The sequence below is a fragment of the Hippocampus guttulatus genome, chromosome 15, assembly GCF_054856545.1.
Source record: "Hippocampus guttulatus isolate MCC_2025c chromosome 15, RoL_Hgut_1.0, whole genome shotgun sequence".
Taxonomy (NCBI): Eukaryota; Metazoa; Chordata; class Actinopteri; order Syngnathiformes; family Syngnathidae; genus Hippocampus; species Hippocampus guttulatus.
The window spans coordinates 6,094,041-6,119,289 of NC_141275.1; the positions used below are offsets into that span (position 1 = coordinate 6,094,041).

Sequence of the window (25,249 nt, forward strand, 5' to 3'; positions counted from 1 at the left end):
CGCTCCCTCCTCTGCAATCAAATGCGCTGCGGTCCTCGGCACCCCAAAGGACCAGCCCGCCTCAATTTATTGACACAAACCAGCATACAGAGAAAGCTGACATAGCGAATTGACTTTGAGGTACATCCTGCGGATGGGTTTTATACTGCAAATAGCCGGCCTATTTGCGATGAAACCATCTGTCAGACTTCTCTTTGTGGAACTATGTTCTAGATCAGAGTAGCTGGCATCATCTGCGTACGTGTTGAGCGTGTTTGTGTGACACTCTATCACGACAGTTTTCACTATTAAAGGGGATAAAGGAATGTGTTTTTGATTTGACTCACTGGGTCTAGTATGACATTTGCTTGGATAAAATGTTAATTATCTGAATGGATCAAAACAGTTGCATTCTTTACTCGGCATCACCGAATGATTGAATGAGGCTCTTGCTGTTCATTTGACACATCAAATCAGCTTAAGTGCCCTCCTGTTACTGAGATTAAAAAACATCTACTGTAACAATAGCAACCGTGATGCACATCTTGCTGGTGTTCACAGTGCATCGACAGAAAAGTGAGGAGGCAACACCGTTTGCCCGGCTGTCAAGAGTTGCTTGGCTGATATTTTGTGAGAAATTTGCACACTTGCCGTGCTTGCATTGGTTTTCCCCGGGTAATCGTTCCAGTGTCTAACAAAATATGCTTGTTAGGTTTCTTTGAAGACTTTAAATAACCCATACATAGGTGTGAATGGGAGGTCGTTGCAACAAGTCGAGCTGTACAAATAAATAAATTGATGTAATCATACACAAGGAAAATCTTGACTAGTCAAGTGGAATCTCGAGTTAAATTACCCGAATGTTCAAAGGTTAGCGCTTGGCCGTGATGAAAAATCTGCCTCTGTTGCATAAAACTGTTTAAAACTGCTCTCATGGATGACATCGGAGTTTGGTTCGGCGTGCATCTTTGAAGTTCAGATTTGAGGAGTTTATTGTTTACGTATGAGCAGTGGTTAACAGATATTTGTAGTACCGTAATACATACCTGTCAACTCATACGGTTTAGCCATAGTTCATACGGATTTTGTGGTGAATCTTACGTATATGGCCGTATCGCACAAATCATACGGATTCTGAAAATTTCCGTTTTTTTGTTTTTTTTCCCCCCCTAACAGGTAGTTCCGTTTGCTTTTGCCCAGAATGGTGCTCGTCTACTCGAATGCTTTCATTTCCGGAATACAACTCTGAACACAGTAATGCCACTAAGTAGAATGATGATTGGGCATTAACCAGACATTGTATTATGGAGATCTACAATAAATATAATTGAAAATTTCGTGGGTTTTTTCTGTGCCGTTATTTTGACACATAAAATGCTTTGGTATGTTATAAGGATTTTTTGCTCTTTATACGAATTTTTTTGGTAGTTTATACAGGTTGGCGCTCTGAAAAGTTGACAGGTATGCGTAATAGGACAGGTAGGTTCATCAAAATATGACGTGAAAAAATTGGATTTTATGATATTGACAGTCTAATAGACCCCGATGTAGATTGCATTGTAGATTGTAATGTGAACCGCCATCACATTATTTGCTCTTGTTATTGTCTGATATGATCCTCCACTACATTCTAACTCCGCTCATGGAAACAAACTATTTGCACAGAGGCTAGGATTACATCCGCAGGCCTCCTCTGAAAGATGTCTTAATCCTTCGCCCTAGTTTGCAGATTAGACAAACTTCTGCCTTTTGAAGATTTCTTCTTATATCGACCCCCTCCACTGGCATGTAAACACATTTGAACACCGATTAGCTCCCAAACATTGCTTGAGTCCGTCACATCCCCACCTCTAAAAATAAACATGTAGCTTTCAAAAGGCAAAAAAGCATTAGCGTGTTCTTTTATTCATGCCCGTATCGTCTCCGGAGGCAGGGCAGCGGCGTCTGTTGTTTCAGCGGCCGCTTTCGGGAGCGCACAAGCACAGCTAGTTCTTTCTTGACAGATGGCTGGAGGAAAAATCTGAACTGTCAGAGAGAGGTGGGTTGCCTCATGTTTGTTTGTCCGTGGCCTCCGACAATAGGAGTGAGGTGTTGAGATGTAACGGCACAACAGCGGCGTCACGAATAAGGGAGAAATGACCGATCTCACCTTTTGCCGGTTTTCTTTTTGGCAGCGTCCGGGTTGTTTGTGACGCGTCTTGTGGTGTAGTGAGATCGATACAAAGTAGATGACCTCCATCATTGTCTTATCCCTCCTGTCTTGTTGAAGCGGATTGGTTTCGTCGTGACCAAAAGCGTACGTAAATCCTCTCGTTATCAGTATGTCGCAAATGACTTTTATTACATAAATCATTCTACAGTATATTACTTATTACTGTTATGTAGACCTCATGAGTTATTGTACAACATTACTGTCTCTGAATCGTTGAATTGAAATACATGACATTATGCCTTTGTCACCTTTTGGCTATAAATTGCTTAAGTTTGACATTTAACTCGAAGACACTAATGGCTGCATGTTGTTCTAATCGTTAGCGCATACAGTATTCCCCGCAGTTCTGACATTTGGGATTCGAATCGTGGCCCCGGCCTTGCATTGTGTACTTTCGATGTCCTGCTGCCGCTTCCTTCCTCGTTCATTCTTAAAACATGTATGTGAGGTATAACAACACTATAAATTTTCCATAAGTGTGAATCAGTGGCGAATGCTGGTCTGTCAAGGAGGGGAAGCTCAATTTCGGCCTACATCATAAAATGTGTCCGTTTATTTCTACGTGAATTCTACTCTCTGTTCCTTTTCAAGAAAATGATCTGTGAACCTGTCATACCAACAAGGAATCTTTTCCAGGGTCTTAACTGGGGTGATATAAGTCAGTCTGCGAACACAAGCAACTATAATAAAACACACCAGAAATAAAATATTAATCTGTCACTAGTCATTTTCAACAGAGTGTGTCGCTAAGATTATTAGAAGTCTCCAGTTCAACTCAGAACAGAATGAGAGTTGAAAAATGCTCCCACGGATGCCTCCACCAAAAGATCGGTGATTGGCTCATTTCACTGTCAATCAAAAAGAGATTCGGCCTGAGACAGATCATCCAATCATCATGCAGAGAAACTGAGCGTCCGGACCAGCCGATAAACGCCCACTGTCCATAGACTCCCAGAGACGCTGAGCGTCCGATGCGCGGGACAAAACCAGCATTTATCCAATGACTCATCTTGTTTCAATGCATTGGGACAACGAGCTCTGAACTCTCTGGATGCTCAGCGTCCACACAGTTTAAACCGCAGTGAAGCTGCGGAAATGAATGAGAAGAGAGTCGCGTCGTAACCAGTAATGAGAAGCTGATTCGGAACAAAAGTTGAGCGCGTTGTAGGTGTGAAGGCTTGTTAGCCTCCATTTTGCCAGTGATTGGCTGCCGACTGACCAGCGCGCAGTTCAAGTCTTCCTGCCAGTCTTCTTGCCTCCACATCATCTAGTTTCAGTTTGCTGTCTCGACAGTTCTGTTGTCATCTGGGCAGTGTCCGCGTACGGAACCCAGCAACTACCGGTATATTTGCCAGTGGTCTTTTTCCTCTTCGCAGTCATAACCATCACCTGTAAACTCTGCTCCAAAAATGGCTCTTTTTCATGACGGTCTCGATTCATCCATCCGGCATTTTGTTCACCGAGAACTAAGAAGCGAAGAGTCTCTTCGCTTTGAAGAGATGGTTTCCTTATTTTGACAGTTGCTGAAAGAAAGCGGGGGAAAAAGTCGACAACGAAAGTACAAAAACATCCAGGGTATGGAAAAGTGAGATAACCTTGCCCTAATCTTTCTCCTTGGGTGCAGCGGTGTTTCAGAGCTGTCAGCAAAGTCAGCGTTGCCCCAGTAAGCAGCCCTTCAGCTCAGCTGTCGATACAATATGTATACCGGTTGAATACGCTAATGATGCGCAGAGGGAACCTGATCCAGGGCAGGATTTGTTCTGAGAATGTGCCTATGGCAGAGGGGCAGTTGACAGAAGCCTCCGCATCTCTGCATCCGCGATTGGTGTGTTGCTGTTGTCATGGCGATGGGGAATATTCAAGGTTATCAGAATACAGATTATAAATCATTAGGATGAATTTGAAATTGTGACGCATCAAGATGTCTTTTGCGCTCTATTACCAGCCTCTTTGTTAACCTGCAATCGCAAATATCAGAGAAGCGAACACAAGACACAAAAGGTTTGATTCGAAATGTTCATACAATCGACCAGAACGCCACATCCGCTAATTTCTAAAGAGCACCTCCGCTCACTTTAATTTGGAAATGAATGTCTAGGTTACCTTAGAGACATGCGGAGGCAGTAGTCTGACGTGGTAATTTAGGTGATCAGAAAATCCGAAAGCGTTTAATGAAATGTCATATTACATTCTGCTTTCCGTCTATTTTCCTCAACGTTTTTTCTCATTTGGGTCACAGGCACGCGTGAGCCATTCCGAGCTGTCTTTGGGCGATTGATTGGCACTTAGAGACTGACAACCATTCATACCTATAGACAATTTTCAGACAAACTTCAGAATTAGTCGTTTATATTTTATAATTTTAAGTTTGGAGGTTTAATTTTCCTTTTTTCTTGTAATTTTTTTTCAATGTGGGCATAGAACACCTGTGTACATAAAAAATTAAACAATATACTGTACTTTATATGAATGATTGAATGCCATTTTTAAAATTATTGTCATAATAATACGCCAAACCTGCATTGGCATCAAATAATCTAGCACCCGGACCAAAGTACAACCAAGCCTCATGTCAAAGACTGTCTATCTAACATTGACTCACATATATTTTATTTTATTTATTTATTTATTTTTTTGCAGCCGCTACTTAAGGGAAAGCTAATCTTATAATTTAGTACAAAAAATGAAAATTGCAGTATTTTAAGTGCAATTATGAAAAAAAAAAGAAATTTCAAGGGCCTGTAATCTGCATACCATTAGCAAATTGCTCATTATAAATGATTGCGATCAAGTAAACATTCTGACTTTTTTTTTATGTGATCATCAATGTTTGATGATTGATAAAATTGTAATTATCCTTTGAAAAATACCCATCGGAAAGCTGCAGGATAACAAATGGAAAAAAACAAACAAGCTGTAGACCGATACACAAATAAAAAGACACGGTTTCACATTGAAATCCAGCCGTGCTACAGTGTGGAATTAAAATTCAACACAGATGGCTTTTTCGAAAACCAATCCATTTGTATTTGCACGTGCGCTGCTGATGGCGTTCCGCAGAATGAATCACAGGACAGAAATTCTAATGAGCTTATTGTTTGCTTTTTTTTTTTCTAGCTCACCGCTCTCCTTAATTAAATGGAATTGCAAGTTCAGCTTGTTAGAAAGCAAAAATCTGGACAAAGATTCCAGATATCCTGCATGTTGTGGACTTATCCTGCCTTGCTGTTCATCCTCCTATGTGGAACGCGTCGTGTCTTCCAGCTGGCTTGCGTCGCTCTGATCCAGTTAAGTAGGTTTTTAGGAAGCGCACCAGCAGCGCGTGTGTGTGTGCGTGTGCGTGTGTGCGTGTGCGTGTGCGCGTGCGCGTGCACGTGCGCGTGTGTGTCGGCTTCAGCTCTGCAGACACGTGTCAACTGCTTTGGTACACAATGCTGCACTTACAGTATCAGAACTAGCACCGACTCAACGTCATTGATTTATTTTTTGGGCCTTATTCCCCCCCCCCCCTTCCCCCATTATTTTGTTCGGTATTCTTAATTAACCCTTTGAGGGACAGCGGTTACTACAATGGACAGCTTATCATGTTACACGGTGCATGAAAGTTATATTGTGTTTGAACCCGTGAACGTAGTCGAAAAGAATCGAATCAACAAATCACCTTAACACGAGGTTCCAAAAATTGGCAACCTTGAGTCGAGGTAGCTGTCAGTCAGGCTGCGAACGCCTGCCTGCTTTTGTGACACAGCGTCGGCAGGAGTCTTGTTTCACTTTTCCCAGTCGTGTTGGGAATGTTCTCTTCTTTCTCTTTAATTGCATCTTGAAGCACCTGAGGAAATGTCGAGTGTGCGACTTGACTGCAACCAGCAGAAGCACTATTGATTTAGTTTCAACCGCTCGCAAAGTGCGCTTAGACGGATACTATTGCGTAACACCCCCAGAACAGCATTATCTCGCTCGATAAGACATTGAAAGAGGAGTTCGGTACAAACTGAGAGATTTTTCCCATCCCGTTAAAATAACATGTAGGCCTTCCTGTGTGGAGTTTGTATGTTCTCATATCAAGGCTATGGACTGAATGCTGCACACAAATATCTACTATTCCATGTTAATTGAATTCCCCATCTCATGTAATTCTGCCTTTCTTTTCTTTCTCATTCCCCTCCCGCTCATTTATGGTCTTGAATCGCATCTTCTTGCAAGCCATCCTCCTGTTTTATGGCGATTGTGGTACCGCTTGGTGGGCTATGGGGGTGGGGGGGATGCGCATGCTCCTCCCTAATCCGGATTCATCCAGTGCCTTTGAAAATTAATGAATTGCATCTCAATACTTGCTGGATTGCAGGAATAAAGCAACATTAGAGATGAGGTGGATGTTAATAAGACTGTGTGTGCAAAATGCCCCCCCCCCTCTTTCCTCCCAAGACTTTGTCCTTGACTATTCTGGGAGTTCAATTATAAGTGAGTGAATTTTTCTTCTTTTCATTAACTTTTTGTTTGTTCAAGTTCCGTCAGCTTTCGCACCAATTTGAGAACCTCATTTTTCAAGTCAAGTCAAGTCAAGTCAACAGTATTTATAGAGCACTTTCAAACAGCCATCGCTGCATACAAAGTGCTGTACATGGAGCAATTTAACATGCACAATAAACAGTAAGACAAATCGGTAATAAAGGCGGTAGAAAGCACCAAACAGTAAAACCAAGAACAAATCTAAGTCATGCTGAGTCGAATGCCAAAGAATACAAGTGAGTTTTGAGGAGGGTTTATAATAGAACTGCCAAACTGTCATGGTTAACCTTTCGTAAGAGAGGTCGTTTGCATTTGTACAGTATGCACAATAAATGGAGAAAGTCAAATTACGTTCTGCCTAAGTCTTCCGGTTTTACACTGTATGTGATCTTTCATACTGCACGAAACAGAAATAATCAAACGAAACAAAAATGAGCCCCTTGTGGAGACCTCATGACATAATTTGACTCGTTTGCCTGAAGATCCGTAAGCGGCGGAGCGACTCCCTCGTAATTCACAAGCATTGTGAACTCAAAAATCATCTCACCCCAAGTGATTTTCGCTATGCCCTAAAAGTAACTGATTGGCGCTTGCTGCTGGTAATCTGAAATATTTAAGGTATTGCCGAAAGTTAAAAACAATTTGAAATTTTAGTGCGGGTGTTGGTTGGGCAAAAATGTGCGCAAATTAAGATTTAATGCAGCGACTTCCGTGCATCCTGGCGGGTGATTGCAGGCTGTTAAGTGACAAGCGTCCTCTTTAGATCTGGCAGCTGATCTCGTTGCTCTCCGCAATGCTGTGGCAGCATAAGTGCATCCGTGGAGGCAAAAAAATAAATAAAAATAAGAGAGGACAGCGCACCTCCTAGTGCCGCAGTCAGCCAACATTGGCCTCCTTTACCTGCAGGTCGGTCTTGACTTTCTCAGTTCGATTACACAGAGCAAGAAGGAAAAAAAAATGACCTCTGTATGAGATTCGGTTTCCACTTATTCTGTTACAATAATGGCCATATGAAGCCTTCGGGGAAAAAAATAGACTCAATTTCAGGAATGGTGTGTGCCAGACTTGACAGGGAGGAAAATAACGGGTAAGCGGTGCCCCCAGATGTAGCTGTAAATACCGTCACTTTCATCATCGTTTCCACCGGTAAAGTGGTGTTCACTCCGCTATACACTCCACACAATTTTCTGGTTCAAGTGGAATTGGTATTTGAACAGTCCTATTCATCATGTGGCTCGCGATTTTGACATCATGAAACAAAGTAAACACTTGTCATGATCAACAGGTTGTTCTTTGAAGAGAGGTGGAGAAAAACAGAAACCGACGCGGTCACAGAAAGAGATGGAAGTGGACGTGCCCTGCAAATGTATTGGTCGATATGCGGCTCAAACACCCGTCGTGAATTTTAACGCAAGTACTTTATTCACACCAACCTTGAGAATGTACATGTACGCAGATATTTGACACGACGAAAGAGTGAAAAATCATCCGATTGAGAAAGCTGCTCTTTTATCCTGTGCAGAAATTGTGTTTTGGCTAACCTCCAAATCGGATATATATTCGCTGTGTGAAGTTCTTCTGAAATTGTTAACACAACATTACCCTTGTGTCACTCAGGGAGTATTTTGTTGCTTGGCCTTCTTTTTTTTATTCTTATTCTCCAAAGGCTTTAAATGCCTCACAATGAATGTATTCCCACTTGCTCTTTGTGAATCATTTGGATTTTGCCTATTCGAAAGCAAAGACAGACACGAGGATATTTGATGAATTACAGGCTGGTTTTGGCATTGTGTGTTTTTATATTGGACGGACAATTATGTGTTAATATCCATCCATCCATTTTCTGATCCGCTTATCCTCACAAGGGTCGCTGGAGCCTGTCCCAGCTGCCTTTGGGCAGTAGGCTGGGGACACCCTGAAACGGTTGCCCATCAATCGCAGGGCACGCAGAGACGAACAACCATCCGCGCTCACACTCACACCTGGGGACAATTTGGAATGTGGGAGGAAACCGGAGTACCCGGAGAAAACCCACGCAGGCCCGGGGAGGACATGCAAACTCCACACAGGGAGGCCACAGCTGGAATTGAACCTGGCGCCTCTGCACTGTGAGGTCGACGCGCTAACCCAGGGGTGGGCAAACAAACAGGGGCCGCTTGACTTTTAAAATTTGACAGAAGGGCCAGGTCAGCACGAGCCATGGTACATTAAAAAAAAACTGCATTTGTTGACAGTCCATATCAAACATCAACAGAACAAAAGCATGAAAGTACGGTATTAATATACTTTTTTTAAATGACAAAAGTGTTGTTGATGACCTATTTTACCCTGTGCATCGCTGCAGATGGGTTGTGATCAGACCAGTAGAAGTAGAGCGATACAGAGGTACTAGGTGGTCGAAAAGATTGCCCCCCCCCCCCCCCCCCGTGTTCTGCAACTTCAAGTCAGTGCGTCACCTGGCGGCGAAATTCCTGTCATTACAAGTCCAATTGAAATGAATGCAATCATTCACATCGAACCTTAATTGTGGACCAACCTTCGGCGGGCCCGATTAAAAAGACCAACGGGCCGGACTCGTAGTTTGCCCACCACTGCGCTAACCACTGGGCCGTGTTAATGTGAATTATTAAACACATTCATTACACATCATTTCAATTTTGTGTTTTTATGAATGATACGCTCATGTATAATGTAGCAATCAAAAGTATATGGTCATATTGGAATTCAGTAACAAGCATGAACAACAACGCTGGTTGTCTCAAAGGGTTCCAAAAAAACCCAAACATTGTTGTTTTTTTGAACTACAGCCTTGCAAAAGACTTGCAAACTCAAATAGTAAAAAAGACCGAACTCTCAGAAATACAAAACGTTTTGAGACACACCTTTTAACGACATTGCTTGCAGTTCCACGTAAACATTGGAGAGGAATTTCAACAACAATAAGAGTGCTTTTTGCTTTTCTCGGTCAAGGTCAAGATTTTGTTCCTTCCACCAAGCAGTGATGGCTGTCTGTTCAAACGCTGTAATTCAATCACTGGGCCCCAGAGTGACGAAGCATGCGATGACAAAAGGACAATGGGGGTTGGGGAAAGTGGAATTGAAGCTTTAAGAGTTGGCCTTAATTGAAGAAAATGCCTCCAAGGCTTCAATTCATCTCTGCTTTTTGCCTCGTCCGAGCAGCAGTCACAAATGGAATGCACTTGAACAACAAAATAACAACATGGCTTCCGTTCAAACTGTAACATCTAAGAACCAGGAAAATGAGAATATTAACATGATATTAGTGCCTTGTGTTTTGTATACAAAGCATCTGATATATTTTTGAATGGGAAATTCGTATCGTCTGCAGCGGTGACAACAACAGATCTGTTATGACTTGATAGACAGATGGCCATCCATATGCTCCGTGCTGAGAGTGCCCTGCTGCGTATGATTCAAACTGGAAAAAATATATACAGTCAATCTAAAAAAAACAATATTCTCATCCAGGGCGGCCCGGTGGTCCAGTGGTTAGCACATCAACCTCACTGCAGAGGTCGTGGGTTTGATCCCGGCTCCGGCCTTCCTGTGTGGAGTTTGCTTGTTCTCCCCGGCCGGGCCTGCGTAGGTTTTCTCCGGGTACTCTGGTTTCTTCCCACATTCCAAAAACATGCATGGCAGGCTGATTGAACACTTTAAATTGCCCCTTGGTGTGAGTGTGAGCGCGGATGGTTGTTCATCTGTGTGCTCTGTGATTGGCTGGCAACCGGTTCAGGGTGTCCCCCGCCTACTGCCCAAAGATGGCCGGGAGTGGCTCCAGCAACCCCCGCGACCCTTGTGAGGATAAAGCGAATCACAAAATGGATAGTAATGGTAAGCTATAACTTTGTAAAACAATATGCTCTCATGCCCCATGACAAAAACATTCTTGGAGGGGAAAAGGCTTTTGAAGCTGGTCATTCTCGTTTTTTTTTTTCTTTTCTCCAGAGCAAATTCCAGCATTTTAGCTTTGTGTAAGCTGCATCGTTGTGAAGTAAACAGAGATAATGCTACTTAATTTCCATGTGCAAAATCATTGCGCCATCGACTGTACAAGACCTGCATCTTTGTTTGTGGTGCAGAAAAGAAAACGGACCATTGTCATCTCAAGGCTTTGTTTTTGTTTGTATTTTACACAAATTAATTTCCAAACATGGTTGACACACGGTTTCTTGAAATGCGAGAGTTATACAAGCCCTCACAGAAAAAAAGAAAAGGTTGAAGACTGCATTAATGCAGCACTGCAGATCACCATTCGTCCCCCCGCAGAGGATTCAGACACATGTCTGCTGATTTCACCTCACTCAGCGCCCTTTCTTATCTCATTTGTAACACAATGCAAGGAAATGCTTTTTTTGAGGGGTGCGGGGGGGGGGGGGGGGCAATTTGTTTCACCATGACACATAACAGTTCTATTCGTATGATGAGAGACCGAAAGAATCCGGCTCTGAGCTTCCACTGCCATTGACCACCGAGGCAAGTCAACTGGAAGATCTGCTGCTTCTAACAATGAAATTATATCCAAATGAAAAGATGACTTTTGTGAAGTGTACCGCGCTCCAAAGTCTTCAAGGCTCTGAGTAGTTTGATACTAATCCCGAATTCAGAGTGTTTAGACTAGTGATCGTGTGTGCAGATGTGAAAACATTGTCACAGATTATCAAGTGCTAATTTATGGCGGAACGCATCCTGCTGTCCCGCCACCTGTTCTGTCAGCTGAAGGCTGACTCGTCTACAGCCAGAGCCAATGCGCCTGTTCAGACGGCGGCATCCGCTATTAACCAGTCAGACGTCCGCATGCGGACACGGCATCAACTACCGGCATACAAAACTTGAGATGAGATAATATTGTGGTAGCCTGGTTTTACCCCACCCTGCCTGGTGTCTTCCGTTGTTAGCTTCAACCCTCTATGACAATGATTAAGTGCCTCAGCTTCTCATCTGTGGCTCCTCAATGAAAAATGAAGCCATTAGATTTGCAGTGGGAGACTCCAGAGTACGTGCGGCGCAATACTCCGCACGCGATCTTCCACTCTGATCTTAGTAGGACAATTCATCTTGATCAAAATATTCCCATGCCACTTTTACCAGATGAGGTTGTATTCCTGGAAAAAAATAAAATCATAACAACCCTCTAATCAAATGAGCAATGCAACCACAAGTTTGAAAAGTTAGAAAGGAAGAAAGCAGGCTCAAGTCAAGTTTAAACTGTGCGCGCGAGTGTGAGAAAAGCTTTGTTTTTGTCCGACCATGTTGTTTGTAAAAAGCAATTTATACAATTACCCGTACGCCGTCGAATAAGAACAAAGCACTGTTCACAAATGGCCTTTATTATGAAGCCGCATACGGCAACAGGCATTTAACAACTGATGCAACATAAAATTATGTTGTGACACTGGCAACCCCCCCCCCCAAAAAAAAACCCCATTTACGCTATTTTTGTAGGACTGTGAAGCAGTTTGGTGCGTTCCTGCCGAAAAGAGCACGGCCGCTGCCAGCACTGTTGTGAGTCATGCATGTCTGCATGTAGCCTGAATCCCGTGGTGCGTTTGTTGTGATCATCACATCATATCATTCTGACGTGCTGCTCAATTCAGACAGAAATCCTTCAGCTTGTCATGACAAATTAACATCAAATCACAAAAAGGATCCGCTTCCGGGGTGTTTGGCTTGGCATTTAATTTTTTTTCCCCCTGCCTTACTGGTATTCCAAAACCCTTGCGGGTGCGCATTTAAGTGAGGATTACGTTTTCTCCATGGAGTACGACTGTGTCAAGGTTATCTTGTCAAACGTTATCTGTGTCGGTTTTCGTGTGTGATAGATTCAGGATCCCAATCTTACACAAAATTAGACTGCAGAGTCCATCCGAAATCTTATTGTTGAATCTCAATTAAGACCAAGGACATCATCAATTCTCCCTGGCTCTGATCTATATTTAGTAGCCATGACATTTTTACATGGAAAAATCTCTAATATGCTCAGAGGGTTGTATTGCTTTGCTTATACTGTATAAGATTCCGTCTCTGTAAAAACCCGAGCAGATCAGATTGTAAATTGTTGCGGCTATGTAAAATAAGTATATTTTGATTGTATCGATCCAGATGAAATTGCGGATCTCTATGAATCTTTTCCTTCATGGAACTTCTGAATTGAAGCCATTCAAGCATTGATTTTACATTTGACAAATGTATTGGCCTTGGCGGATGTCTGGGCTGCTCCATTTTCCTGGATTAACATCCAAGTGTTTGGGGGCAAATCCCTTTGAGCTCAATTCCTATCTTCCTAATAAAACAAATGGAGTCATTTTGACTGCCAATTGCCGAGTTAACATTTTCTCTTTGTCTCCTCTGACCTGACAGACTACAGTCATCATGTATGATGCAGCGAGGGTGCCATCTCCCAACGATGGTGCAAACGGGCTCACCAAACCAGCGGCGCCTGCAGCAGGACCAGATATGGGGGCAACAACGGAAGGAGGCGGCCTAACGCCACCAACGGCCCTGCAAGCAAAAACTGAAGAAGGACAGCCAGGTGCAGAGGAAGAAGAACCACAGCCGGTCTTGGTTAAAAAACCACGGAGAGAGATTTTGGACCATGACAGGAAGAGGAGGGTTGAACTCAAATGTATGGAGCTCCAAGAGATGATGGAAGAACAAGGGTAAGTTTGAGTGCTTCACTCCTCAATAATTGTTCATCAAGCAAACAAAATACTTGCTGGTTAGTCAACTGACGTGTTTGCTGACTGAGACCTCATCTTTTTGTAAGATCAGTTTATTAGGTAGATGTATTGAACTTCATTTTGACTGACTTATTGAAGGTACAAATCTTACACTGGCAATCCTTCAAAAATATGACGTATTGTGAATAATTTGTTGTGTACAGTGGTACCGCTACTTATGAAATTAATTTGTGCTGGAAGGAATTTCTTAACTAGTAAATGTTGTAAGTAGACACATTTTCAACGTGAATAATCCATTCCAAGCCCCCCCCCCCCCCCCATACCCCCACCAAAATTTCAGACACAAATGTTTTCTAAAGCAAAAAAATGCATCAAAATATGTAACAAATACATGTTACAATTAAATTGTTGCACAATACATGAGAGTTGTACATAATGTAAAAAAACAAGGAAAATGATGGTCATTTAACTTTTAACTGCGTCCCCATCGTTTTTTGCCCTCTTTAGTTCATGTTTTGGAAAGGACTGATCCAAGGACGTTTACATTTGTCGGCTTTTCACAATCCTTCGAAAAAAGTCCAAGGCAAACATCAGCAGAGTGAGCGATCGCCGGACTGGTGAACACTTTTTCTGGGTGATTCACATTTACGTAAAACTATCGGAACACCTCATGGAACGAGGGGCGAATGACGACGATGCTGCATAGACACATATCTATTTATTTAGCTATCTACACTCATAGACACATACGTACAGGTCCCTCTTAGCCAATGGGATGCCGAGAAGATGCTTGGTAATAGCCAATGGCAGAGCAGCTTTTAGTATGTTACGTTCAGGAAACTCGGAGCTGCGTATGGTAGCCCATACTGTATTTTTACCTTTTGTATCTTGAAATTTCTTTCGTAACAAGAGGCAATATTTTCCTGTTGAGGCGCTTCTGAATTTGAAAATTTCGTATGAAGAGACCTTCGTAAGTAGAGCTACCACTGTATTGAATTTGACACTAGACTCCGACTGGGGTGTCATTAAACAGCTTAGAGCCTACTTAGGGAAGGCAGAATAACATCCACGTCACACGCTTGCTGCATGCAACACGGTCCTTTTAGGATACCTTCCCAATACAAGAATTTGCATTTACATATGGCGCCCTTTGGCACATTGTTTTTCTTTAATTCATCATGCAGTGATCGTGAGAAGCTAAAACCAAAATCACGATGATGTTTCTAGTAATTGCCCAGCATTACGTTGAAGCTGATTGCATATTTCTGTGTTTGTGCCTTTTTGAAACGGAACAGTGAAGACATCATTGCATGACTGGTCGATGTGATGACCGTGTGCTGTATGCACTTCGATTGTTTAAAGCCGTCTTGTGTTTTAATTTTCAAATACCATGGGCGATAGAAGAGTGACAGACAGTTTTACCACAAATTAAATCCTTTTGCGGGTGGCACAGAAGGGCACCAGTATTAAATTAAATTGTTTGAGGGATAGCACACTGGGTTAAAATGTTGACCTGACTTTGAGATTGCTATCCGTGATTCAAAAGAGTCTCGAGAAGAAGCGGTCGAGATCATGGATGAATGGAGGGTGCACATTTTGCTTTCAATCTGCTGTGCTATTTAATCAAAATTCAATTACGATTAGTACACTGCATGATTACACAATTGGCATAATCATAGCATCACTATCTATCTATATAGAATATATATATATATATATATACACACACACACACACATACATACTGAGACTATCTAATGGTGTTGCACTATATGTTCTTTTCGCAATTTTAGTAAACGACCATTAATTTTCTGACTTCCCTTTTACATGTAGGAAATTCTTCTGTTTGTGCGTGTTTTCTTTGAAGTGCCTTTCACCCTTTCATGCACCCTGTCACCTGAAACTCGATAAGCTGTCCACTGTAGTAACCGCTGTCCCCAAAGGATTAAATATATTTTTAATTATGTGAAGCACATTGAGTTAGCTTTGTATGACATGCGCTATATAAACAAAGCTGCCTTGCCTTGGTGTGGGGTGTGATTAGAATGATTTTCTTTTGTTCCGATCCGCCAATTGTATAATAACGATAAAATGCACAAATGAAGACTGATTAACTTTGTGTGTATCCCGCTTAAGAGTGATTTGAAGGACTGGTGATCTAGTGGAACAGTACAACGGACGTTACAAAATAGCAATATAGCTCATGATAGCAGAAAACAAGCAGACTCCACTCAGTCTGCTTTAACAGCTTCCTGTTTAGGCCAGACGGGCAAACATTCTCTCTTGAAGGACAGTAACCACTCACCACAGCATTAAAGCTCTGGGCTGACTCAAGCCATCTTGTTTGCCTGTAAAAATTGCCAATCTCATTTCCCCCGTGTCCTCAGACCACCCCCACCCAAGTTATTCTAATGTGCCCTTGTAACAGAGTTTGAATAAAGGATTATGGGATAGAGAAGTAGAGACAGGCCAGCCTTGAGACACAATTAAGAGGATGGCTGCAGTCTGATTGGCGTGTCTGAGATATTGTGTTGACTGAGGTCTCAATAAACTATGAGACTGGGGGAGGGATCTCTAGAGTGACGGCCAGTTGGTGTAGGAACTCATTAGAGAGCCTTGGCAATTTATAGAATATCTCAATTGAGATACTCAATGCTTCATAGTGGTCAGTGTTATTATTTTCAGACTAGAATTATATTTCTATCCATGTGCACATCAATTTTGGTGACAACCGATTACAATTTTAATTTTGTACTTTAAGTGACATTATGCCGTTTCTCAACTGAGAGAGGCTACCTTTCGATGTGAATTGAATGAAATACAGTGTATATTGAGAAATTAATTCTAATATTTTTAGACTGTAATAGCACATGCCTACACATATCCCTATAAATATTGGTGAGGATCTATCATAGTTTTTGGACATTATGCCGCCCGCCATAATATACCGTCTGGACACCATTGCACAGTTCATGTGTTGGCTGCGTCAAGCTTGCTTGACATGTCCGTGAGGTCCGCATCGCTCCACTAATTCAAAAAATACCTCAGTTCAACCTCTGTCCCCACATTTTCTGCACCACGCATCTATGAAAATTTGTAACCTGCTGGACGGTCTGCATGGGAAAACATAGTGAACGAGCAATAGCTAGTACAACAACAGTGTTTTCTTCTTACCGATTTTTTTTTCCCCCATTTACCGTATTTTCCGCACTATAAAGCGCTTTGGAGTATAAGGCGCATCTTCAATGAATGGCCTATTTTAAAACTATTTTCAAATATCGGATGCACCGCATTATAGGGCGCATAGATTAGAAGCTACAATAGTGGCTTAGGTTGCATCATGCATCCACTAGATGGAGCTAGGCTAAAGGAATACAATACAGTTTTATTTATATAGAGCTTTCACAACCGCTGCAGCTGTAATAAAGCGCTTGACAGAACATTTAAAATACTTTGTCCAAGATATCAGAATATTGGTCCATATATAAGGCACATCAGATTGTAAGGCGCACTGTCGACTTTTGAGAAAACGGAATGCTTTTAGGTGTGCCTTATAGTGCAGAAAATACGGTACTTTGTTCATTGTATGTAGACTGTTAACCCTAAACTGATAGTTTATCTGTCTTACAGGGAATAAAATGCCCTGGTTTGATTCCAGTTTGGACTGTTTTGCACATATTCCCATGTAACCTTTGTTTTTCTGCTCCTTAGGCAGAAAAACAAAGAACTGCTGTAATTTTTCTGTATATTGTACACGTGACATGTAAAACACCTTTACTTTTATTATATGGTAGCAGACTGAATGCTTTCAAGTACGTTAGACTTGTGGTGGCTGATTCACTTCCAACTCAATGACTTCTCTGAAAAATGTAATGGAAATTATATTGCAGGCTGTTTAATTGAGGCGTAGTGGTGATGCATCATTTCATGCTCTGAGGCGGGTGAGTCGTTTTTCCCGTTCGCTAATAAGTGCTACTCACAGCACCTTGCACTTTAGACACATGAACCTTGCATATGTTTTCACAAAGCTGTGGGCTATCTGCAAATGTGCACTCCGCCCCCCTTTTGCACACATTAAACTGAACCAAAGGAAGAATATGTAAGATTAAAAATCCATTATCCAAGCACATTTTCCGTACGCCCAGCATCTTTTTTTATTTGCTACATAATAGAAACGCATGATTTATTTATTTTTTGGGGCACCCATGCATTCATTTCAGTATAAATAATGTTGCTTATATATTTACAATATAAACATTTAGTGTCACGCAAAAGTAATGTGTGCCTTTTTCTGGTAACATAAATTTCAATGGGTAAATGTTTGCTTTCTTGAGTTGGTGGTTTCTATTTTATTTTGTATTTTATGGGGCCGCCATTTATTTAATACAAGAATGTGGCGTCCCCCCCAACCCCCCATCCCCACCCACCTTTCCATGGAGAACTCCTAAAAATGCCCATGCCCAGTGCTTGCGATAAAGTCATTGAAACTAATCATTACCTTTAAATGTAATCCTCTCATTAAGTTTAAAAAATAAAATAAAATAAACGTATAGACACATGCACCACAAAAATTAGACTGTGTGTTTGTAAAATAATCAGCATCTCGCTGAACTTAGGTTGTGAAGCCCTGATTGCAATATTCCAGTATCTTCAAATTTTCCATGGTATGTATGTAGAAATTCTATTCTCGAAAGGTTTTACATGAAAAATGTATCAAAGTTCAAAATAAATTAAGAAATATTGTTCTATCCAACAGTGGCTTGGAAACTTGACAGTCCTTAAATACAAGGCAAGGCTTTAATTGGGGAAAAAGGAGCAGGTGCACCTGCTGGAGGGAAACACCCTCCACTCCAGCTGTAGCTGGAACAAAAACAGACAGACATGACACCGTTTGAGAGTCAAAGCATTTCACGGTGGCACTAATTCGAAATAGCAAGGTGGGGGTGTTTATGTTGTTCTCCTGCCTTCCCACCGCCTTTCAATCTCCCTAACTACACTGCTGCGCAATTGATGGCTGCACCATTTAATGGATACGCAACAGTCCCTGGGCTCGACTTGTGGAAGCGGCATTTTCAAGCATCAAACACACAGATAAGACCGGCATGCAAACACGTACTTAATTGAGGGATAATAACATGAAGACAGTCTTAGGGTTGCATTTTGTCTTCGTTTTAGAGTATTGTGAGTTAACGGAGATGATCTACAATTGCTCAGAGATGTCAAATTACTGCAATTACGTTCCATAATCGTGGTGATTTGTTTTCATGAGCTTGACAGGGGGCTCCACAAATCGAATTGCTGTCTTTTGGCTTCCCGTCCTTTAAAATCATCATGAGGGTTTTTACTTTTTTTTTTTTTTTAAATGTTGCCTGTCCTTGCGAGAAAACGTACACATACCCATGCAAAGTAAGGTACCAATGTCAGTTAGACTTTCATTTTGATTTTCTTTCCTGACTATTTTGACTTGGGCAAACAGTCACTCAGTGTAAATCCCCTTTGATAGTATTTTGTTATGCTGGAAGCTACCCTGCTAGCTACATGGCATTAGCAAGTAAATGTGTTGTTTCGGGGGGCATATTCAGTTTGCCATTATTGGTGTTTTTGTACATTCCATCCTGTAGACTTGGGCCCCCTGTCTCCTTATCTTAAGTCAACAGTCTCAAGCTTGGGCCTTAAACTGGACAGTGATTTCAAACTCGATCGGCAAATTGGTGCCGTTGTTAAATCCAGCTTCTTTCACCTTAGACAGCTGGCCAAAATAAAACCTCTCCTCTCACATGAACACTTTGAGACAGTAATTCATGCCTTTGTCACATCCCGGCTCGATTACTGCAATGCCCTTTACTTTGGAGTCAGCCAGTCCTCCATTAAGCGCCTTCAGCTGGTCCAGAATGCCGCCGCTCGCCTCTTGACTGATACTCGTAAGAGGGAGCACATAACTCCTACTCTGGCATCCCTTCACTGGCTCCCCATTCATTTTAGAGTTATTTTCAAGATCCTCTTATTTGTTTTCAAATCTCTGAATAATCTCGCACCACCTTACCTCTCTGAGCTCATCCGCCCCTACACACCTGCCCGGCGCCTCAGGTCTGTGGACCAGACTTTATTAGAAGTACCAAGAACTAAACTGAGGCTCAGAGGGGATCGAGCCTTTTCTGTTGCTGGTCCCTCTCTCTGGAATGACCTCCCACTCAACATTCGGCAAGCCTCCTCGCTGCCCATCTTCAAAACCCTCCTCAAAACTCACTTGTATTCTTTGGCATTCGACTCGGCATGACTTAGATTTGTTCTTGGTTTTACTGTTTGGTGCTTTCTACCGCCTTTATTACCGATTTGTCTTACTGTTTATTGTGCATGTTAAATTGCTCCATGTACAGCACTTTGTATGCAGCGATGGCTGTTTGAAAGTGCTCTATAAGTACTGTTGACTTGACTTTTTAGTTTGGTTTCATGTTATGTCTTCTGTTGCTGTGTTCAATGTCAATGTCTTGCTCTCCACGGTTTTGTTATGACCTGTTCTTGTCAGCTCTGTCTCTTGTGTTAACCATTCAGCTCCGCTCCTGCCACTCCGGGTGTACCTCATGGCCTCGCCAGTTTGCTTGTGGGCACTTGCGGCTCTGGAGGACCAGTATCCTGGATGTTTTCTGTCTCATACCTGATTCAAACGATCCGCTCATCAGCAAACTCGGCAAAAGGCAGGGTAACAATCCTGATCATTTGAATCAGGTTTGTTGGAGCAGGGGAACATTTAAAATACGCGGGGTTGCCGGAGTTGCCCTCATGTGGCATAGTATCATCGATAGAAAGTTTCCGCCCACGTATATATGCCTCCTGAAACAGGTGCCATCATCTGAACCACTTTATATTACCTTAGGAGGGTGGCGGGCGAGCTGGAGCCAATCCCAGCTGACTTCGGGCAGTCGGCGGGGGTACGTCCTGTTTCAGTCCGATCATAGGTTGAAAATGGTGGATCTTCACCTAGATGCGCACAAATCTTGGACGTCAAGCGAAATAAGTCCAAGTACCAATTTATTTTCATTTCACACTTGATGGGTGGGCAGGCACTCCAGAGATTATTTTTATGCAAGAAATTCAAAAGTACATTTTCCATAAGAGGTCATCTCCTTTGGTGTAGCCAAAATTGTGTAGCCGGGTCTTTGGAAAGACTGGACTGGACACAAAATAATTTTTAGGTGGGCTTTATTCCCGACTGAACAATGAAAAATTGTTCAGCATTAAGATGAAAGACTGAGATGTTAACTGAATTTTAAAAGAGTTGGAAAAGGGATCTAAGAGATCAAAGAAAATTATCTAACAGATTAAGGAAAATTTCACCATAATAAACAACAGCAGTGGCTTGCTTGATAAGGAAAGAGAAATAAAAATACATTATTTCCAAGCCCCAACAATCCATGAAACTTAAAAGTGCAATCATTACAATCCAATGTGATGAGAGGACACACTTACTCGACACTTTCTGGCATGTTGGGTGTATACAAAACACGTGGAAAAACACAAATGATCTCCCCTCTAAAGAACAGATACACAGTTCATATCATTTCACAGTCAAAAAAACATATTTACATCTTGTAACATTGAGAAAACACTTACGCTATACAGCTGTTCACACGACTCACTAGCGGCAGATTTCAAACTCCAAACCACGATATTTTGCTCTACAAATACCATTCAAAGAATTAATCACCCGTCCAAATATAACACCTAACAAGCTTCATGGTAAAATAGCGACCAATTACCTGAATATCACCAGGGTTATTTTCATTTCACACTTGATGGGTGGGCAGGCACTCCAGAGATTATTTTTATGCAAGAAATTCAAAAGTACATTTTCCATAACAGGTCATCTCCTTTGGTGATAAAGCAAATTTCAACACATTCCTTTCCTGACAGACTTGGGCAAGGTCAAGTGGAAAGCTCTTGCAGCCTGTCATCTTGGATAACGTGTATCTTGTCTCCTTTTTCTTTTTGAGACTTTCACATAAACGCCCCCCGTTTTCAACCACCTTAGGTACAAAGCAGAAAGCGTGCAAGGGCTATTGTAAAATGTCAAGTAGCACCGAACATGTTAATGTGTCGTGTGTTGGGTGTGAAAACCATGAATATAAAGTAAGTGTTTAGGGTTTCCATTGTGCTCAGGTGACAGCTGCTGGGTTGAGAGATTGGCCAACAGTGAGACTTGATGTCGCTGTCAGACTCGCTGGGCCATCTTCCAGCTATTGCAATGCTCCATCACACTCGTACTAATCTCATTCTCCTCGCTGTCAGTACTCTGATGGCTGCAGCTAAGAAGATGTTATCAGCTTTTTTTTTTTTAATTCCTGAAAAGTGAATACCCCTTTTTCTACCCTAAAATGAGCCGCTGGTTAATTCATAAGATGTCTCGGAGCTCATCCCGCTGCTAGTTGGGTTACTGGGTTTACACAGCAGGTCTATGTGCAGAATTCCGATTTAGTGTTTAAATTTAAAAAATTTAGATGTGTTTTTTTTTTTTTTTTTAACTGTAGCTGACAACAGAGGGGAGCCATTACTGACCATCTTTTTGGGCGCGGTTTGTGTATTCCAGCGTTTTCTGTTGTTTTGGCTGGTCTGTACCCACAGGTACTGTTTAGAGAACATCATCATTTAAAGAAAACAATACTGTTTTTTTACAAGGTTGTTCCCTTTAGGTCACCCCAAAACTGATCTCATCTTTCATAACCGAGTCGGGTTGTGTTTTTCGAGCATTGTATCTGATTTTTTCCAATATTTGTCTGCTCTATAATTGTTTGGAAAAGACGGATAATAGAGGCTTATGCAACAATGACCGAGAAATTCAATTTTGCAGTTTTTTGGGGGGGGGGGGGCCATATCAAACCCATCTCGGCACCCTTGATAAAAATGGGAGACCTACAGAGAGAGTCAGTTCCTATTACTGATAATCCTTGATGGTAGCAAATCCCTGCAGCCAGATTATGATTCTAAAACCAGCAACAATCAAAATAATGTCAATGCAGAATATTGATTGCATAACGTGACCATTGTTTTTAGAAAGCGATGTAGTGTATGCAACTCCCCTGTCCTACATTGTCTGTCTATTCAAAAATATTTCCAAATGTTTAATTCCATCCTGTCTCCACATTCTCTCTCATGTGTGTCACGCGGCAGCTGATCACATATCAAAGAGCTACGGATGAGTTCATGCTTAATAAAGCCGATAGCGATCATCCATTACTCCGCCCCCCTCGTCATTGTGTAATATCTGGCTTGTGACCACATTTTTACAGCTTCATCATTCTTTTTCTCCCATTGTTCCGCTCAGTGCTTCCCTTTAGCTCATTAGAGCTCATTACTGCCACTACAAAGGCAGAATGTGGGATGGATGATGTGACAGGTGTGAGTCCATCAGCACATCCGCTCGGTGTGCAGTGCCCTGTTCCGACATATGCTGACTTGCATGTCTATCGTTTGACAATCTGTTCGCTGAACAGGACTGACGTACTATAAGATTAAGATTAAGATATCCTTTATTTGTCCCGCAATGGGGAAATTTACAGTCAGAGTTCAGAAAGGAAAACACTGGGTAGGGAGAGGGAAAGAAACCCACGCTCGCACTATCCTCTTCTGAGGATAATTTAAATCCAGGATAAAAAAAAGACCCTAGCACATAAATAAGTATATGACAGTTACAACAAGTCACAAGACATAACATGTAATGAGGGGGCGGATGAATGGGAAGGGGGCAGGGGAGGGGGAGGGGCGACCGTGACGCGGCCCGTCCGACCAGCTGCACGGTCCACCGAGCGCTCTGCAGATCATTCCACGTCGCGGGGGAAAAGAATAGGAATGATGAAGACGGTGATGATAAGGATGTGGATGCGCGTGTGATTGTCTGGTTGTGTATGCGTGAACAGGCCGCAGCTGCTTCGTCAAGGTCTGCTCATGAAGACAGTCCTGGCTTATCAGTCCATGGCCGAGAAGGAGGGGGTGATGGTGGGGGCACTAGCTTCCGTGCATACCTTCCATCCAGGGGAAAGGGGTCCAAAATAGCGTTTTTTGTTTTGGAGGGACGGCCGCCAACAATTTCAGGTGGCCTTGAGTCCGTGGCTGTATCCCTTCACTGGCGCCGATCAGCCAAATCCTCAATTCCTTTTCGAAGCAAGAATTACAACTTCTCCATGTTGTTGTCGATCGTACGGAGACGCTCCAGAACCGCAATTGCGGTTGAGCTCAGTCACCGCTTGAGTCTGAGTGTTGGACATTCGCGCTAGACCATCGAGAATGACCGGCAGCTTCTTCACTTCCAATAAAGCTGATCCCGTCGGTTGGATTTTGCGATAGAACAGGAAACTGCTAACACCAAACTGCATCATACCTGCTATCAGAAGGCCAATAATGTAGATGTCTTCCTCCTCCTCAACGGACAGTATTGACAGGCCCACCATTCTCCACTTCCTCCATGGATCTAGGGTGTACCGGCAGCAAATGTCCCGAGGGGCAAGCAGGCTCCCCACTGCCTGCTCTTCTCGTCGAGAAAATTTTGTCGATTGCATCAAGAAACCAGCCAACCAATTCCATGGTTTGTTTTTTAGGATGAAAAATACGGTGGAGGCTAGGAAAAGACAGCACAAGGACAGCACATAGACTGAGTGGCGAGCAGGAGGGGAGACAGGAGCAGGAGCAGAGCAAAAAAGCGTCCGCCTTCGTCGAGAGCCAAGCAGAAAAGGATAACTGATAACTGCTGCACTTACGGTTGTTCGGTGAAACTGGCTGAATTATTATTGACAACCTTGCAGAGAAAACCGTTCTTGTTGTGAAAGGCACATTGTAAAAGGGTTTGATGTAGTTGTCTGTATCCGTCCACTCACAATTTGACAACTAAAACCGAGTGAAATATCCCTGTAGATGGGCAACAATCAATTTAACATGGCAACACAGCACTCGACATTACTCTCTCTCTATGGCAACATGTCGGCATCCTCCTCTGGACATAGCAAGTTGTACTTTCTGCCTTAATAAAAAAACATGCCACTTGTATATGGACAACATGCACTCAAGATAAAGGATCTGTCAATTGTTTTGATATTGATTTTACTGTTGCTGTATGTTAAAAAAAAATGTTGCAGTGATGAAGATTGACATTCACGCAGCCTTTTCCAGCACCTTATTGTATTCTTGTACATGCTCAGGTACACGGAGGAGGAGATTCAACAGAAAGTGAGCACATTCCGACAAATGTTGATGGACAAAGAGGGGGTCATCACCAGAGACGGCTCACAACCAGTGTAAGTTTTTTTTTCTCCTTATTTAGGAAAATGGTACAAAAGACTTAGCTTCCAGTTCGATTCTCACCAAACCAAATCTATGTAATACATTGTATTCTACAAGCTGTTCTTCTTCACACTCAAACTACTGACATCACTGGTCTGCTCTTGCACTTCATGAGATTCAAGAATAAATTGCCTTTATCGTTGGTCCCCCTCGGTGTTTGCTTTCACTCCCCTTTACTTTGATGGCTTCTTTTTGTGTGTTCCTCTACGCTCTTTCTTTCTTTACTCAGTCCCCTCAAATGGAGGATACTTGCCTGTAAGGGCTAATCGGCATTGCCCTAGTTCCAATAACCTAAACATTCGCTGCCTGTCCTGTGGCCTGCCTCTCTCTGTATATTGTATGTACTAAGCCCTGTTTTTTTTTTTTTTTTTTTTCTCACAGTTCTGTGAAGGGGTTAGGTCAACGAAATTGAATTGCATGAGGCAAACCAATCACTGCAATACCCCCCCCCCACACTCACACACACACCTACCTTTTATTTAGCGCCTGTGGCGGCAGCAAGGTCAGAGGTGTCGGCTCAGGG

The 25,249-nt window shown here is 42.4% G+C and overlaps 1 protein-coding gene across 5 annotated transcripts in view; it reads left to right on the plus strand.

The window, feature by feature from the left end:
- Positions 1-25,249, plus strand: part of srrm3 (serine/arginine repetitive matrix 3) — a 57,866-nt gene that overhangs the window by 8,708 nt on the left and 23,909 nt on the right. For all 5 annotated transcript variants that reach the window (XM_086130556.1, XM_086130557.1, XM_086130558.1 and 2 more), the window contains exons 2-3: positions 13,079-13,377; positions 24,585-24,680. In XM_086130556.1, coding sequence (XP_085986682.1) covers positions 13,091-13,377; positions 24,585-24,680 — 383 coding nt within the window. In that variant the 5' untranslated portion in view covers positions 13,079-13,090. The remainder of the gene's footprint in view (positions 1-13,078; positions 13,378-24,584; positions 24,681-25,249) is intronic.